The sequence below is a fragment of the Jaculus jaculus genome, chromosome 5 (assembly GCF_020740685.1).
Source record: "Jaculus jaculus isolate mJacJac1 chromosome 5, mJacJac1.mat.Y.cur, whole genome shotgun sequence".
Classification (NCBI taxonomy): Eukaryota; Metazoa; Chordata; class Mammalia; order Rodentia; family Dipodidae; genus Jaculus; species Jaculus jaculus.
In genome coordinates, this window is record NC_059106.1 from 113371775 (window position 1) to 113389923 (window position 18149).

General features: G+C 38.8%; 1 protein-coding gene across 6 annotated transcripts in view; it reads left to right on the forward strand.

Annotated features, from left to right (window-relative positions):
- Nucleotides 1–3146: 3146 nt before the first annotated feature.
- Ldah (lipid droplet associated hydrolase) overlaps nt 3147–18149 on the forward strand; it is a 154812-nt gene continuing 139809 nt past the window's right edge. For 3 of the 6 annotated variants that reach the window (XM_045149046.1, XM_045149049.1, XR_006637149.1), the window contains exons 1-3: nt 3147–3233; nt 9948–10067; nt 14873–15028. In XM_045149046.1, the coding sequence (XP_045004981.1) occupies nt 14875–15028 (154 nt within the window). In that variant the 5' untranslated portion in view covers nt 3147–3233; nt 9948–10067; nt 14873–14874. Of the gene's footprint in view, nt 3234–3293; nt 3389–8263; nt 8284–9947; nt 10068–14872; nt 15029–18149 lie in introns of those variants that run through there. The other 3 variants (XM_045149047.1, XM_045149048.1, XM_004663763.2) reach the window with 3 other exon arrangements.

The following is an 18149-nucleotide window of genomic DNA, read 5'->3' on the forward strand; positions in this document are numbered from 1 at the left end:
AAGAATCAAGATTAAAGCAGAAATTAACAAGTTGGAAACTAAGAAAATTCATGAAACAAAGAGCTGTTCTTTGAAAAAATAAACAAGATTGATAACCCCCTGGCCAATTTGATCAAGAGAGAAAAAAAGAGACACTTCAAATTAACAAAATTAGAAATGAAAAAGAAGTGATCACAATGGACATAAGTGAAACTGGAAGGTTAGGATTGATTTACAAAATCACTACTCCACAAAATTGGATAATCTGGAGGAAATGGATGAATTCCTCGATACATACCACCTACCAAAGCTAAACTCAGAGCTGATTAATCTCCTACATAAACCTACCACACCCATTGAGATTGAAAAAGTATTAATAATCTCCCCAAAAAGAAGAGTCCAGGACCAGATGGCTTCTCAGCCAAATTCTATCAAACCTTCATGGAAGAATGAATACCAATTTTTCTCAAAATGTGCCACATAATTAGAGAACAGAGAAAGCTCCCTCACTCCTAGTATCACCCTAAAACCAGACAGACTGACCAACTTTCCCAAAAGAAGACAGACTTCTGTCAGAGCACTTAATTACCCACCAAAGGTAAGACCCTACTGCTGAAGACACCATATGCTGTCAGTATGGAACATGGAGAGACCTGGCTGGCATCTGGAAGAGAGCCAGTCCCCAGACAGTTAGCTAGTCTAGTGCCAGAAGGTGCTACATGAGCTACTGGGAGAAAACGGCCAATATCCGTCCAAGCCACTTGAGGTCTAAGCTATTCAGCAGCAAAGAACCTGACATGATGCTCACCCAAGTGCAATAGTGGCACAAAGCCATGGTGGGTAACCAACTGCTCTTGGATTGGCTAACAGATCCACTCCATGGAAAGGAACCCATAGCTGGAACTCGGAAACAAGTCAAAGTCATATCCAAATAACAAATTTGCCCTCCAATATCAGGCTCTCACCAATCTTGGACTGCAAGAGGGCCTATACCTATTAAATTCTCTCAAAACCAACAATGATTATCCAATTTAGTCAGTGCTGACTTCACCCTCCATTGGAGAAACTGATTCTTTTCTTTTCTTCAGATGAACACATAACCTGAGGAGAAAATCAGCCCATTTCACTTCACCAGAGCCCCAGCTTAAACCATAGAGTAAGTGGGAAAATGAGCAAGAGTGCTGTTTTCTTGGTGAACCTGATATCAGCACAAGGATGAAGAAGATAGACACAGAAGACGACTCCTACCAAATCAAAGATCCAGAGAAACAGAGGCTCCCAAGAGCCCATCACTGAAGTAGTCCTAAAACGAACCCAAATTGACTTAGGGAAATTTGCTGAAGAGGGTGTGAAAGATTGTTAGAGCCACAAGTTGGGACATTACACACACAAACATTGCCTTTCCCCCATAATGATTGCTACCCCCACAATGCACGACCTACAATCCCCATGTGGATAACAAGCATCCCCAATAAGGGGAGTCCATTTGGAAGGGTGACAGGGATAAGTGTAAGGATGGTACTAACATACACTGAATATGTCCATAACTAAATATACATAAATTAAAAAAATAAGCCAGGCATGGTGTTGCATGTTTTTAATCCCAGCAATCGTGAGGCAGAAGTAGGAGTATCACCGTGAGTTCAAGGCCACCCTGAGACTACATACTGAATTCTGCTATGCCCAGTTCTCAGTGACCACCAAGGAGAACCAAACACATATGCAAGGGCAAGGAGCTTTATTTCAGGCTTAAGCTTGGACTCTTTGACTTCACCAACGCAGTGGATCCATACAAGAGCCCTGAGCAGCATGGGGGCAGGTTTTTTATAGGGATTTGAACAAAGAAGTAGGGGAACGGTTACATGATTGGTAGATGTGAGCAGTAACTGCACTTGTATTTTTCTGATAGGCTTAGCATGCTGGTGGACAAAGCTGGTGGACAGGGGACTAGGGGAATTTCAAGCAGATTAGGTAACCTTTATTGTGATTGGCTATGTGTGTTTGAGGAACTTAAGCAACTTATCTTATGACCATAGAAATGTATGGCATAAGCAGTTTGTGGTCTTTTTTCAGTAACTATTAAATTCTTATTTGAACCTTCCTGGGAAACAGAAACTTAGGCCTATTGGTGACTCTGAAGCCTGTCATGGCATCCCTCTGGTTCCTGAGTCCTTCAAATTCCAGGTTAGCCTGAGAGCTGCAGTAAAACCCTATGGGGGGGGGGGGGCGTGGATGCAAGTTGTCTGCAGGGCTGGATAGCTCACTGTGTTTAAAGGCACATTCTTGCAAAGCCTAACAGACTGGGTTTGAGACGCTAGTACCCACATAAAGCCAGGTACACAAAGTGGCACGTTCATCTTGAGTTCCTTTGCAGTGACAGGAGGCCCTGGCTCCCTGGTTCTCTGTCTCCCTGTCTCATAAATAAAACTATTTAAAGAAACAAGTTATCCCATGAAAATCTCTTAATACAGTAAGTGACTTCTTCTACACTCATTGAATGTTATTGTCTTTGAAGTCCAGATACACCAAAGATGATGATGAAGAGGTATAGCCATCTACTAACAGCTACTTGGATTGTGGTGCCTATCCTGAAATGTTGAATAGTGTTTATAAGAATCACTAATGATTTGGTCTAACTTAATCTGCTTCTTCCCTGTCTGTCACATTTCGCTACAGTTCATCGCTGGACAGAAATATGCTGATCACCTACAACGTGCCAGGTGCTGAGGGTACAATGGCACAACAGAGAAAAAAATTTTATTTTCGAGTTTGGACTGTGGTAAGTTGGAAGTATCCCTGGAGTAGGTGCTTTCAGCATTATCTGTAAGAGGGGGACACCTGAGGCTCAATACTAACGCTAATAGGCAAGGTCAACTGGGTATTAGCTTTCCCTTGATCGTGAGATTCGAAAGCGAAGCAACCGGTGAAGAAGGAAGGGAAAATTAGGCAGATGTGGAGCACAAGTAAAGGGAAGTGCGGGAGAAACGAAGGAAGGCAGGAGTACATCAAGGATGGGAGAGAACAGGATATGGATAAGGTGGAAATGAAAGCGCACATCTCCCCAGATCTGGACGACCCGCCCCAGTCCCAGGACACTTTCCCACCACTGACCACCGCCTCCCACGCAGCGTGCGGCGGAGGCGTCCGCTCCAGGGAGCGGGGCGCGGGCCTATGACGTCGCGAGAGGCGGGACTTCCGGCTGTGGCGACGCCGGGACGGATGCCGCCCGCCTCCCCGCGCGCCGAGGCCGGCAGGTGAGGAGCTGCTTCGAGGAAGGGCGGGCGGGCAGCTCGCGGGGGAGGCCCCCTAGTTTCTGCGGTCCCGTGCTGCGCTTGGGCCCACGGCGCCTGGTCGCGAGAGGCCGCTGCTGCCATCACTTTAGGGGTTCCGGCTATTTGGGAGACTCGCGGTGCGGTGCGGTGCGGTGCGGGCGCGGAGGCGGCTCCCTGGGCGCGCCAGCGCCCGATAGCGCTACAAACCGCCCACCTACAGCCAGGCCTCGCGAGTCCTCCGCGGAAGGGTGAACCTGGGCTTTGGCCTCGAGCCAGCAAGCAATGGCTTGGAGAGATCAAAGTGTGCACCAGGAATATTCTTGACGTCAGGCATCTGTCACACTGCTTTTTCATTGACCCTTTCTTTAAGCCTTAATTGTAAACTTGAACTCTGTCTTTCTCTTCAAAAGACAGAGTGCAGATTAGGACACGAATTCCATGATTCATTCATTCTGTCATTTTCCCCCCCTTTAAGTTATTGCTGGACCCCTGTACAGTGTCTTGTACATCAAACATAGGGAAAGTTTACAGTGCATCATTTGAACCCATGCTTAGCCCTGTTTCTGGCTGCTTTTAGGATTTTTTTGGTTTGTTTAGTTTGTTTTACTTTTCCCAAGTTGTCATTGATGAGTCCTGCATTTCTTTGGATTTATCCAATTTGAGGTTTACTCACTTTCTTGAATCTAAATTTATGCCTTTTACCAAATTGGAAATTTTAGCCAGTATTCTGTTAAGTATCTTTTATTAGCCCCACATTTTCTCTTCATCATCTAAAACTGATTGTTTAAATGTTAGATTATTTATTATTGTTATGAGTTCTTGGGGTATGCATTTTTAAGTTGTTTATAAATTACACAAATCTATCCAAGTTCACTGATTTTGTTCTTCATCATTTTCACTCAAAGGTTAAACATACCCTTAAAGATTTTTATGTCAATTATTTTTTGAACTCAAGACCTTTCTCTTTTCTTGGCCATCCATTTCATTCTGTACAGTGTCAACATTTTCCACACTGTCTTGAGATAGGTGAAGCTTTGGTAGAAGAGGGTGTATGAGCACCACTGACAAAATATAGTCAAATCAGTTTCTAAAATGTATGACTATCTCTGTATTTTCCAAAGATAGTTACAGTGACTCCCATACCATGCATTCTTTGTATGAAAGCAATGTCACCACTCCTTTTATTAAGCTTCTTTTGAATATGGGTGGGCTTGTGGGTGGCATGGGAAGGATGCTGTGTGACTTCTGAGGGTAGAGTTCAAGAGATGAGACAGCTTCAGGGACCTTCTTGGGAACCTTGCTCTAGAAATCAGCCTACCTGTTCTGAAAAAGCTCAAATAGCCTGTGTGTAGAAATGAGATAGGAGCATATACTAAGGTGCTCCAAACCCACAACTTTTCTCAATTGCATCTGTCAACAGGCTTGTGAACAAAGATAATTCCACATGGCTTCTGACCCAATGAAGAAGTCACAGCTAGCAGTTGTTTTCTTAGCTAACCAACTTCACATCAGAAACAGTCTATCTTTACCTTTTACTTTACCCTTTCCAAGTTACTGATCCACATAATATGTGGGCATGGCATAGTTTTTGTAGGCCACTAAATTTTAGGATAGCTTGATATTTGGCAAAAATAAACAATACCCTGTATTCCTAGGTTCCTGAGAACTCTGTTTTTTTTTTTTTAAACTAATAGCTGTTATGCATGTCCCTTTTAAGACATTTTCTGGAATTATTGTTTTCCTAATTCATTAGCTTGATAGTTAAGGTCTCCATAGTCTGGAGTAAGACAGTTCCAGTACTGAACTATGTGCGTGCACATGTATGTGTGTTGTCCAGCAAATCTCTCCTCTGATGAATTTTGTTCTTTATTGCTTCTTCTTTTATTTATTTACTTTTGGTTTGTTTTCATTTTTTGAGGTAGGATCTCACTGTAGTCAAGGCTGACCTGGAATTCACTATGCAGTCTCAGGGTGGCCTCAAACTCAAGGTGACCCTTCTACCTCTGCTTCCCAAGTGCTGGGATTAAAGGTGTGTGCCACCATGCCCAGCTTCTTTATTGCTCCTTTCTTCCTCCTTCCTTACTTTCTTTTGTATTTTGGAGACAGGATCTCCTATAATACAGGGTGATCTCAAACTCCTTATGTAGCCAAGGCTAGACTCTTGATCCCACTGCTTCCATCTGGGAACTAGAATTACAGAAATGTGCCACCACACCAGCTATCATTTCTGTATAGGTCTTCTCTGACTCTTAGGAAGCCCTTATTATGTTCATTGGTCATCTCTCCATTGGTCATTCTCTTGTGAAGTGTCCATTCAAATATTTTGCCTTTTTTATTGGGATGATTCTCCTCCTGATTTGTAGACATTTTTGCATATTCTGGATATGTGCTTGAAGAGAAAAATATACTTTATATATACGAGTAGATACTACGTTTAATACAACAAATAGATTGGGCTGAAAATGTAGTTCAGTGATAGAGGATTTCCCTAACATGTATATAGATATTAGATAGACTTAGCTCATATGGATAACTAAGAGAGTGAGGAGGTACATCACAGAGTGTGAGAACACCATAAGCCTACACATGTGCAACACATACACATGTGTGTAGCATTCTAGATACAAACTTGGGAAATATAAGCATGTATGTGTTTCTGTGTGTCCTAATGTAGTCTCACAACTGTACATGTGTGTTTATGTGACTTATTCCCTCATTGTCAATGGTGTCAATGAATGTACATTCTTAATTCTGAAAGGCATAATTCACAATATTTTCCTTCATGGTTAATAAATATTGTAACTTCTTCAGCAAATTCCTACCAGCATGCACCACCACCACCAGCTAAATATTGTAACTTCTTTTAAGTAATCTTTGGCTGTCTGAGGCTCAACAGATAGGTTCTAATGTGTGAGAGAGTGTAAAGATAATATTCTATTACAAGCTTGCCTGTTTACTTTTCATAGTTAGATTGAGAATATACCTGACATTACATTTTGTGTATATTTATTCTCCATATTGATACTGTTAGACCAGCATCATTTATTTGAAAGACTATCTTCTTGTTCCCTGTATGTACATTTGAATTTTTCCACAATTCTCCATATTTCCATTATTTTGTGTGTTTTTCTATCTTTATGGTAACAAGTTGTAAATATTTTTTTTAGAAAACTTCAGTTGGGAGCTGGAGAGATGGCTCAGTGTTTAAGGTGCTTGCCTACAAAGCCTGTCAACCTAGGTTTGAGTCCCCAGTACCCATGTAAAGCCAGATGCACTAAGTGATGCATGCATCTGGAGTGCATTTGCAATGGCTGGAGGCCCTGATTTACCTATTCTCTCTCCCTCCCTCCCCCTCCTGCTTGAAAATAAATAAAAATATTAAGAATATTTTTATTTAAAAAATTTAATTAGGAACTTAATATATGAATATACAGTAATTTTGTTGCGTCCTATCCCATTATAAATTATATATTTTTATTAAGTCTAAATGGATAATAATTGCTCCAATCTTGTGATGGTTCTTCAAAATTGTCTTGACTATTGAATTGGCATTCCCATATGTATTTTAGAATTTAATTTCCACTTTTCATAAAGGGAAGATGTTGATTTCAAATATAACTTAACAAAAACTAAGAATAGATTTGGAATTTTCTTTATATTGAGGAGTCCGAGTTTGTAAATATGACTTACCCTTATTGAATTTTTTTTCTATGATATTCAAGAGTCCTAGATATCATTTATGAGATTTATTTCTAAGTATTTGATTTTTGTATGCTATTATAAAGGTACCTTTAAACTCTTTTATGTTCTTTTTATTTTTTAATGTTTTAACAAATTATATCTCATTATTATCTATTTTTGCATATTTTTTGTTTTTGTTATTTTGAGGCCAGGTGATCCTCCTACCTCAGCCTGAGTTCTGGGGTTATAGGCATAAGCCTTCACACATGGCCTTGTTTTTATTTATCTTTTTGATACAGGATCAAGCTATATAGTTCACTGGCCTGAAACTAACTATGTAGCCCAGACTGGCCTCAAACTCATGACAGTCTTCCTACCTCAATTTACTGAGTACTGGGATTATAGGCATGAGTCACCATGCCTGGCTAAACGTTTTATTTTTGAATTGCTTGTTTCTGGTATATAAAGTATATTTGATTTTATATTTTGACCTTTTAGCTGTGACTGTTGCATTCACATAGTAATTCAAATAGTGTATATGTAAATTCATTTGGATTTTCTGTGTATGTTTTCATGTGTTTGTGAATACTGTCATATGCTATCTAAGCCACATATATTTCTGTATTTATTTTACTATTTTATTACATTGGCTCAAGTAAAGTGTACAGTAAAAATATTGACAGCAGTCCTCTTAATCTCAAACTTAGAGGTTTTCAGTATTTCACCCTGAATAAAATGTTTTCTGGAGGGTTTTCTTTTAAATCTCTATTATATAAAGTATGTACTGTATGTATTACATATTTTATACTCCATACAAAGATCCTTCTTAAGAATTTTTAGAACATGACTTTTGGGTTTTATCAAGTGTGTTTTCTGAGTTCGTTGATATTATATGATTTCTTTGCTTTGTTCTGTTAATGTGCTTGAACATTTAAGAAACCTTTCATTTCTGAGATATATATGTATATATCTATATAGATAGATAGATATAAATATATACATATATGTATATAGATATAGATATATATGTATACATATATATCTGGTTGACCAAAATTACCCTTTTGAACAGCATTAGATTTTATCTGCTAATATTCTAATAGAGGGCTGGTGGTGTGTGTGTATGTATGCTATATGTATGTGTATTCCATCTCTTAATTTCACTTAAAAATGTTTTTTTTTTCTTCTTTTCTTTTTTGTAAAAATATTTTTATTTCTTTATTTGCAAGCAGAGAAGAAAGACAGACAGAGAATGGGTGCACCAGGGCCTTCAGCTGCTGCAAATGAACTCCAGATGCATGTGCTACATTATGCATCTGGCTTTACCTGGGTACTGGGGACTACAACCCAGGTCATTAAGCTTTATAGGCAATCACCTTAACTGCTAAGCCACCTCTCCCACCCTCATGTCACATTTTTATTACCTATTATGACTCTGCTTTCACATTCTTATATTATCTTTGCTTCCCTTTTTCAAACTTGTTACACATTCTGGTGTAATTCCTTTAGTAGTAGTTGATTTTTTGGACAGATTGTTTAAGCTTATGAGTGGCTTTTTAGTTGTCCTTTGTGGGACATTATAGGAATTAGGCTAGTGTGCTATTGATAAAAACAGATTCAAACTTAATTGTACAGTACATTGTAAACCAAAATCATTTAGGGGCTAAAAATGTTGCTTAGTGGTAGAACACTTAAGCTACAATGTGCAAGGTCCTGGGTTTAATCCCCACCTTAGTGGTCAAAAACAAATCTCTAATTAAGAACTACTACTAAGGTGCTAGAGATATAGCTCAGTAAGCAAAGTGCCTACCTAGCATGTATGGGATATTGCATAAGGCAGGTATGGTAGTACATGCCTGTAACTTACTACTGGGCAGGTGAGGCAGGAGAATCAGTAGTTCAAGGTCAGCTTGGGCTACATAAGACCCTATTTCAAAGAAAGAGGGATAAGGAAGGGAGGGAGGGGTAAAAGAAAGGGAGAAAGGAGGGAAGGAGAAGGAAAGAAAAAGAAAATATACCAGCCCCACCTCTACTATTTACTTATTTATTTCATGGAGAACAACTTGATAGTGAACAACTTGATATTTGCTATTAGGCAAAATTTTTAAAACTTTAAAATAGAGCCTCTGCTGATATTTGTCTATGTTCTTAAAATATTCTGTCTTTAAATAAATTACAAAATTTGTATCTCTGCCTTGGGCCTTTAGAAAGTTAATCTACATTTGTCCAATCATCAGGTTTTTTTTTAATAAATAAGTTTAATATTAGATACCAGGAACAGCAGTACTTAACATTCAAGGTTCAGACACATAAATGTGTGTCTGCTCTGTATCACAGTTTGGTAATAACACAGTCAACAAGGCTGTCTGTATTTGATAATATTGTGCATAAAGCATTTTGACATTGACAAAAGTTTTTACTCCTTGGTCACTATATGTGTGGCAAGTAATGAAAGTTGTTAGATACTGTTAGGGCTTTGACTTTAAAAACATTTTTACTACTTTTTAATGTTTAATGTAATGGAACTGAAGACTCTCTTGGCATTCTAAAATAAACTTTTTTTTTAAATGTCATTATCTCCAGTTCTTACTGGGCTGAAGCAGAATTTTGAGAATCCAGACATACTGTAGACATTTAGACTCTAAAGCTGAATAAGATAATTGTACAGCTCGGTTCCAAATGATTTGTCCATTTGTTTAGCTTTGTTCTCTTTCTTAGCTGACTGGATGGCAGAAACTTTATAGTATACACTGTACAGATATTGTAATTTTAATAATAAGTTTGACCCTCTAAGGTTTTCACTGATTAAATGCTGATTGCATGCCTTAAAGATTGTTTAGGTTTGTATAAGATTTAATTACAAAACATGATGTTACTAAATTTAATTGGAAAATAATGAATGTAAATGAACACCTGTATTTAGGAAAACAAGCTTGCTTAAATTGCACAAATTGTGTCCACACTTGGTTTTCAGCCAGCCTGACACTTGATGTTTATCAAATTGATTTCATTCAGGATTGCTTATAGGCTACAGAGGCTGAAGGAGGAGCCATACCCACTGAACAGTATATAATTGCAGCACATTGGCATTTGTTCATCTGACATTTACAGAACTGAATTATCTTCTATCCTTAGGTAGGTTTTCCTTCACTTCTTCCATTGCTCTGTGAGTCAGAAATGTAAGTGAAGGAAGATGATAAATGCTGTAGAAATGCATGTGTTAAGTACATGTTTCTTAGTTGTTTTCTAGTTTTTATATACTGTGCTTGAGTTTCATACCCATTTGAATTCTTACAGGTTTTAAGACTAATCACACTCCCTAAGTGTCATTTACTTGAAATTAAGTACATTTAATGAAATGTGTTTAATAACTTTGAATTCTTGTATGGTGAAAGTGTTAAGTGTGGCCAGTGTCTTCGCAGTCAGTTGTAATGTAATATTGTGTATCAAGCTCCATCTAATTTTGTTTCTAACACTTTATACATGTCAGATGACCTTTCCAGATCTGTGTTTTGTGATAGTTTTAGAGGCTGGAGTACAGTGGCATTTACTAGTGAACTAAAATCAATCTATATGAAAATGTGAGTGTAGCTACTGCAAATGAACACCAGACATATGCACCACCTGGCTGTATGTTAATACTGAGGAATTGCTGGGCCCTTTGGCTTTGCAGGTGAGCACCTTACCTGCTAAGCCATCTCTCCAGCCCTTTCTTTTTCTTTCTTTCTTTTTTTTTTTTGGTTAAAAAAAAGTGTATGTGTATATATATATATATATATATATATATATATATATATATATATATGTATATGTATATATGATTTATTTGAGAGAAAGAGGCAAATAGAGGGGACATTCTTATTTTAGAAAAATTCACTTGAAGACTTTTGGTTAAGTATGTAAACTAGGATATTTATGATTACTTCCTCTTCCTACATAAGTTTGCTAAAATGACAGTAAAGGTATTGAAGATAAAAGCCATGAACATGGAAAAGGCAACAGAATATAAGACAAGACAAGTGAAATCAGAATTATAAAAAATAAAATGGATAAATTAGGGGTAGGTGAAGACATTTTCTTTAGTCATGAAGCCAGTGATGCCCATGTTCCAGTAAATTATCCTCACACATTTTCATGCTGTCAACCCTAATCAAATTCACTGGGTCAGAAAAAGGAGACATTAAGTTGGAAGGGGGACTAGTTGGGAAGAAAAGGGTTTAGCGGGAGGGGGTAAGAGAAGGTCCTGAGGGGGTGAACATGATCAAAACTATGTTTTATACATGAAATTGTCAGAAAATAATTTTTATATCTTTATTTAATTATTTGAGAGAAAGAGAGAGACAGACAGAAAGAAATGTACCCACCAGGGCCTCTAGCCAGTGCAAATGAAACTATCCCTAAAAAGAAAGAGAATGAATAAATTATAACCACCTTAGGGAGGCAGTCTTGATCATAATAGTAAACTAAAGTTTGTTTAATCATTCCCTAACATTGAGTCATTATATAATTTTTGGGGTGTGTGTGTGTGTGTGTGATGGCTTATTACTATTTGCACAACCATTCCTCCATTAATGACCATGGGCATTCTCTAGCTGCTCAGTATTTTAATCTGCATTCCGTATATCAATCTTAACTATTTCAGAAATTTACTTTAGAACCAGTTCCTTAAAGTGAATCATGGTGTATTCCTTTTATAGGCATTGACCCTGCTGCCAGGTTGCTTTCCAAAGGCCATTACCATTATTGGCATCAGTGTGGGACTTTTCATCACACTTTATCCTAACCAGCATCATACTTACTTTACTGAAGGTGGTCAGTCTGGGGAGAGAGACTTAGTACTTGTGGGAAATGTCTTGCTTGACTGACTTTGCTGTTGTGGAAGAGAGTGGCATAACATGAGTAACAAGTTTTACCAGAAAAAGTTTGGCTACCTTCCTTTACCAATGCCTACTTAAGATAAGACAAATGCTGAGTCCAAATTGAGAAAGTTGAGAAAGAATACTGTTTAGCCTTTTGAAAAGCATGTGAGTGTGAATCAATCAGGAGACAGAAGCCACACAAAAACGAACAGTGAGTATAACATTAAAAATTATTAAACTATGATAGGAGATAAATAAAACATTACTGTATAAGAACTCTAAAATGTACTCTAGGGCTGAAAAAAATGACATAAGGAAAGACAAAATTGAAATAATGGTTCAGAGTTCATTGAAGGTATAGTGTGCAGCTCCAGTGCATGGCACAGATGTGTATTGGGTCACCTAGGCCAAAGGTGGTGCCTAGTCACTGTGAATTCAGACTATTAGCATACAGAGGAAGTCAGATCACTGCTACAGATCTGAGGCATGGAGCACATGGTATGTGTTAGTGGGGCTTGAGGCACAGGTGAGGGGAAGCTGGTAAGTAAGCCCAGAGGGATTCAACTGGAAGGTGAAGAGGCCTCCTTATGATACAGCAGCCTAGAGCATTGCTAGGCACAGCCTAGAACAGTCAGTTCCAGCTATTGTGGGTTCAAGTGGCTCTGGCTATCTAGAAGGTATACGTCTAGGAGATCAGAAGAGAGAATTTAGAGCAGCTACTTGGGTTGGGCTCCTGGCGACAGTACTACTCTAAGTCGAGCTAGAGGAAGTGCAGCAACCAGCCATGTGTTCATTAAAGTAGTGCCTTCCAGGCACCCAGCACTGGAGCAGCATTTTTCATTTCTGACATTGACCTATAGCGCTGCATAATTTATTTATTGTGAGTGGCTGTTTATGTTTCACGGCATCCTCAGCCTCTAAATACTCTATACCAGTAGTTCTTCCCAGTTATGTCAGTGAAAAATAACTCCAGATAGTATTGTAAGTCTTTTGGGAGCAAAGTCATCTCCAGTTGGAAAGCTAGTACACTAGGGAAATTTCACAGCCTGAGCAGCAGAGGGGGAAAGAAGTGCAAGATCAGGAGAAACCTGCATGGAAAACTCTACATTGCACAGCTGGCAAAAGAAAAATCTTTCAAAACTCAACACCAGGGGGCTGAGGAAATGGCTCAGCAATTAAGATGCTTGCCTGCAAAGCCTAACAACCCAAGTTTAATTTCCCAGTACCCACAAAGCCAAATGCATAAAGTGGCACATGCATCTGGAGTTCGTGTATAGCCACTGGAATCGCTGGCATGCCCCTTCCCTTCCCTTCCCTAATCGCCTTTCCTGTCCCCAACTGCCCCTCCCATCTCCTTTCCTCTTCTCTCCCCTCCCCTCCCCTCCCCTCTCCTCTCCTTTCCTCTTCTCTCCTCTCCCCCTCTCTTCCCCTCCCCCCTCTTCCCCTTCCCTTCTCTCCCTTCCTTCCTCCCCCTCTCCCTCCCTCCCCCTCATGCAAATAAATAAGCCCAACATCTGGGTTCTAAAGGTACTAAAGACAGAGAGGGGAGAATTTGGAAGTCTGAGCACTATGAGAATTAGCACTAGAGGAAAAAACATTTTGGAAGTGGTTGAGAAATAAAATATGAGCAAAATGATAGGAGCAGAACAGCATGAGGACACTAAGGCAGTGCAAGGACAACACAGATGAGAGGCCAGGTCAGTGTGGAGTGGCTAGAAGGACAAAGTCTTGACTAGAGGGTTTTGAATGTGTGAAGGACTCTTAAGGCTAGAGACCCAATGCTTTCCATAGATAGGAAGGGCTGAGGCAGAAATGGAAGAGTTACTTCAGTAATTTGGGTTTACATTTTTGCAACTACCTAGGTTATTCATAAAATTGTTCTTGATGTTTTCTTTCTCATAGTCTGAATTTTTTCTACCTACCCCTTCCATAATTTAATACTATAATTTTTTTAATGGTATGGGACAGTATGCTTAAAAAATGTACACAGGAGAAGATTAATAGAAGTAAGTTTAACTGTGCTCACTGTCCAGTCTCTCCTTGGAGGAACAAAGCCATAATCAACTGCACATTTCCACCTTTACCAGCTAAATATAAGGCTGGCTATGTGGTGAAGCACAGAGCTATCAGAGAAGTACAGAAAAGGAAAGTGAAGTTATCCATGGTCATTGTCACAGAAACTGAAGAGTGGAATAGTGGGAAAGGCTACTCTGATTTTGATTCAGACCCCTCTGTGGTCTTTTCTTTTGCCAAGTACATGACTCCCTGTGTCTTAGTAATACCATTGTTATAACTTGCCTTCCAATCCTGTTTTTCAGATTAGCTGCACAGTCTGATATCTTATATATGTCCTGAGACATTTCTTTTAAATATTTTGAAATTTCTCACCTTTATTTTTCAATATTGCCTTAGGCTCTAGGCTTAATATTTTATTGACTTTTTTGTTGGTCCAGAGGAAAGATTGAGACAGGGTCTCAGGTAGCCCATGTTGGTCTCAAACTCACTATGGTATTACAGACATTCACCACATACCTGCTTTTCTTGTGGGGTGTGGTTTCAAGGTAGGGTTTTACTCTAGCCCTGGCTGACCTGGAATTCACTCTATAATCTCAGGATGGCCTGGAACTCAACATTCCTCCTACCTCTGCATCTCTAGTGCTGGGATTAAAGGTGTATACCACCACATCTGGCTATACCTGGCTTTTGTTTGTTTGTTTTTTTTATTTGGTTTTGGTTTTTCAAGGTAGGGTTTCACTGTAGCCCAAGCTGACCTGGACCCTGCCTCCCGAGTGCTGGGAGGTGCCTGCACCACCATGCCCGGCTTGTACCTGGTTTTGATTGATCTTTTTTTTTACATACATATGTGAATATATTGTTCATGAGTATGTGTAGTATGTATGCATGTTTGTGTGTTCAAAAATATTTGGGGGGAATGTACATTAATATGTACTGTATGTTATAACTTTTTATGTGGGGGCTAAAGATCCAGACTCAGGTCCTTGTGTTTGTGTGGCAAGGACTTTACCTACTGAGCCATCTCCCCAACCCCTTACTGACTCTTGTTTTCTGCCCTTTGTGTAGAAATGGACTCAGAAATCAAGGAGGACATCCCTGTGCATGAGGAATTTGTTCTGTGTGGAGGAGTTGAAACCCAGATTCTAAAATGTGGGCCGTGGACTGACCTCTTCAATGAACAAAGTGACAACAGGTCAAAGCTGCTCATTTTCATTATTCCTGGTAAGGCTAAAAGTCTGGATGAGGACTTTGCACACATAGCTTCTGGTTTATAATTGCCATGTACTGTAGAGAATTTGGAAGGAAACAAAATTGTTCATCCTACCACTTTTTTTGTTTGTTTGTTTGACATAGGGTTTTACTCTAGTCCAGGCTGACCTGGAATTTACTATGTAGTCTAGGGTGGCCTTGAACTCATGGTGATCCTCCTACCTCTGCCTCCCGAGTGCTGGAATTAAAGGCATGCACCACCACGCCCAGTTTCACTTTTTATTTTTTTAATTTTACGTATTTTGATTTATTTATTTGTAAGGAGAGAGAATGAGCACACCAGGCCTCTTGCTACTACAAACAAACTCTGGATGCATGCACCACTTTGTGCATCTATTATTTGGGTACTGTGGAATCAAACATGGGCCATCAGCCTTTACAAGAAATCACCTTATCTCTAGTCCTGATAACCACTTTTAATACTTAAGTGGCTGATGTTTTAAAATTTTTTCTTTATATTTATATTATATTTTACCTGTTATGTATGGATATGTGTCCTTATAAGGTGACAATTTGGAAGGTTACCACATAGGTGCTTCTCAGGAATTTACATTTATAGCTTTATCAATCAATATTTTCAACATTTTTTAAAAGCCTTTTTTTCCCACCAGTTTTAAGTTGGCATGTGTTTTTATAGAATTTTTCTGGGATTTTCATCTGGGTCAATTTTGATTTTTTTTCTTGATCCCTGTCAGTAGGGATAGATTAGGGGTAGATTGCTAATTGACTGTATGTGTTTGACATTGTGAACTTGTATATGTATGTTTGTGATCTATTTAGGATCTTAATCCTGTAAATGACCAGTTTGAAACTCTTACTCATTTTCATTTGTATTATTAATGTTTTTCTTAGGATTTTGTAATAACGCAACATTGTATTCTGTCTGTCATACATAGATAGAATCTTTCTTGGTTTGTCTTTGACTCCATTTACAATTTTTTTTAATTTAGATAATGATATATTTTATTTATTTTTTCTCAATTTTTTTCTTTTAATTTTTTGTTAACATTTTCCATGATTATAAAAAAATATCCCATGGTAATTCCCTCTCTCCCCACCCCTACACTTTCCCCTTTGAAATTACATTCTCCATCATATTACCTCCCCATTACAATCATTGTACTTACATATATACAATATCAACCTATTAAGTATTCTCCTCCCTTCCTTTCTCTTCCCTTTATGTCTCCTTTTTTAACTTACTGGCCTCTGCTACCAAGTAGTTTCATTCTCACGCAGAAGCCCAATCATCTGTAGCTAGGATGCACATATGACGGAGAACATGTGGCGCTTGGCTTTCTGGGCCTGGGTTACCCCACTTAGTATAATACTTTCCAGGTCCATCCATTTTTCTGCAAATGTTATAACTTCATTTTTCTTTACTGCTGAGTAGAACTCCATTGTATAAATGTGCCACATCTTCATTATCCACTCATCAGTGAGGGACATCTAGGCTGGTTCCATTTCCCAGCTATTATAAATTGAGCAGCAATAAGCATGGTTGAGCATGTACTTCTAAGGAAATGAGATGAGTCCTTTGGATATATGCCTAGGAGTGCTATAGCTGGGTCATATGGTACATCAATCTTTAGCTGTTTTAGGAACTTCCACGCTGTTTTCCACAATGGCTGGACAAGATTGCATTCCCACCAGCAGTGTAGAAGGGTTCCTCTTTTTCCACATCCCTGCCAACATTTATGATCATTTGTTTTCATGATGACGGCCAATCTGACAGGAGTGAGATGGAATCTCATTAATTTCTGCCCTAATCTTTATTATTTCTTCCCATCTACTGATTTTTGGTTTGCCTTGTTCTTCCTTTTCCAAGGCTTTAAGGTGAAGCATTAGGTTGTTTACTTGCGACCTTTCTAATTTCTTAATATAGGCACTTAAGGCTATAAATTTACCTCTTAAGATTGCCTTCATTGTGTCCCAGAGATTTTGGTAAGTTGTGTTCTCATTATCATTTGACTCTATAAATTTTTTGATTTCCTTCTTGATTTCTTCATTGACCCATTCATCATTTAGTATTGTATTGTTTAGTTTCCATGATTTTGTGTATGCTTTATAGCCTTTCTTGCTGACTGATTGGTAGTTTAATTCCATTGTAGTCAGATAGAATGCAAGGACTTATTTCAGTTTTCCTGAATTTGTTAAGATTTGTTTTGTGTTCTAATATATGGTCTATTTTAGAGAATGTTCCGTGTGCTGCTGAAAAGAATGTATATTCTGCAGCCTTTGGATGTTTGCCTTTTTTTGTGTGTGGTTCCTGTTCTACCTGTGCTCTCTTCTGTTAACTAGTGTTTGAGTATTGCTTGTTTTTTCTAGGTTCCTTATGTGTGTGCTTTTCCTTTTCTTCAGCATGGAGGATTCTGTCAAGTATTTTCTGTAGAGCTGGTTTTGTCTTCAAATACTCCTTTAACCTGCTTTTTGTCATGCAATGTTCTTATTTCTCCGTCTAACTTTGCAGGATAAAGTAACCTTGGTTGACAGTTGTTATAACTTGATTTTTCTCTCTTGCTGCTTTCAGTATTTTTTCTTTGGTGTGTGTGTTTGGAAGTTTGATTATTATATGGCGAGGAGAGGTTCATTCCAGGTTTTGTGTGGCTGGGCTTCTAAAGGCTTCCTGTCCTATGCCACCATCTTAACCGGAAGCCTTTTTGCAATTTTTATTAACATTTTCAATGATAATGAAAAATATCCCATGGTAATACCCTCCCTCCCCCCACTTTCCCCTTTGAAATTCCATTCTCCATCATATCCCCTCCCCATCTCAATCAGTCTCTTTTATTTTGATGTCATGGTCTTTTCCTCCTCTTATGATGGTCTTGTGGAGGTAGTGTCAGGCACGATGAGGTCATGGATACCAGGCCATTTTATGTCTGGAGGGAGCAAGTTGTAAGGAGTTCTACCCTTCCTTTGGCTCTTACATTCTTTCCACCACCTCATCCACCTTAGACCCTGAGCCTTGGAAGGTGTGATCAGGATGTTACTCAGTACTCCAGTCACTTCTTTCCAGCACTATGATACCTTCTGAGTTGTCCCAAGGTCACTGTTTTTGGTTGCAAAGAAA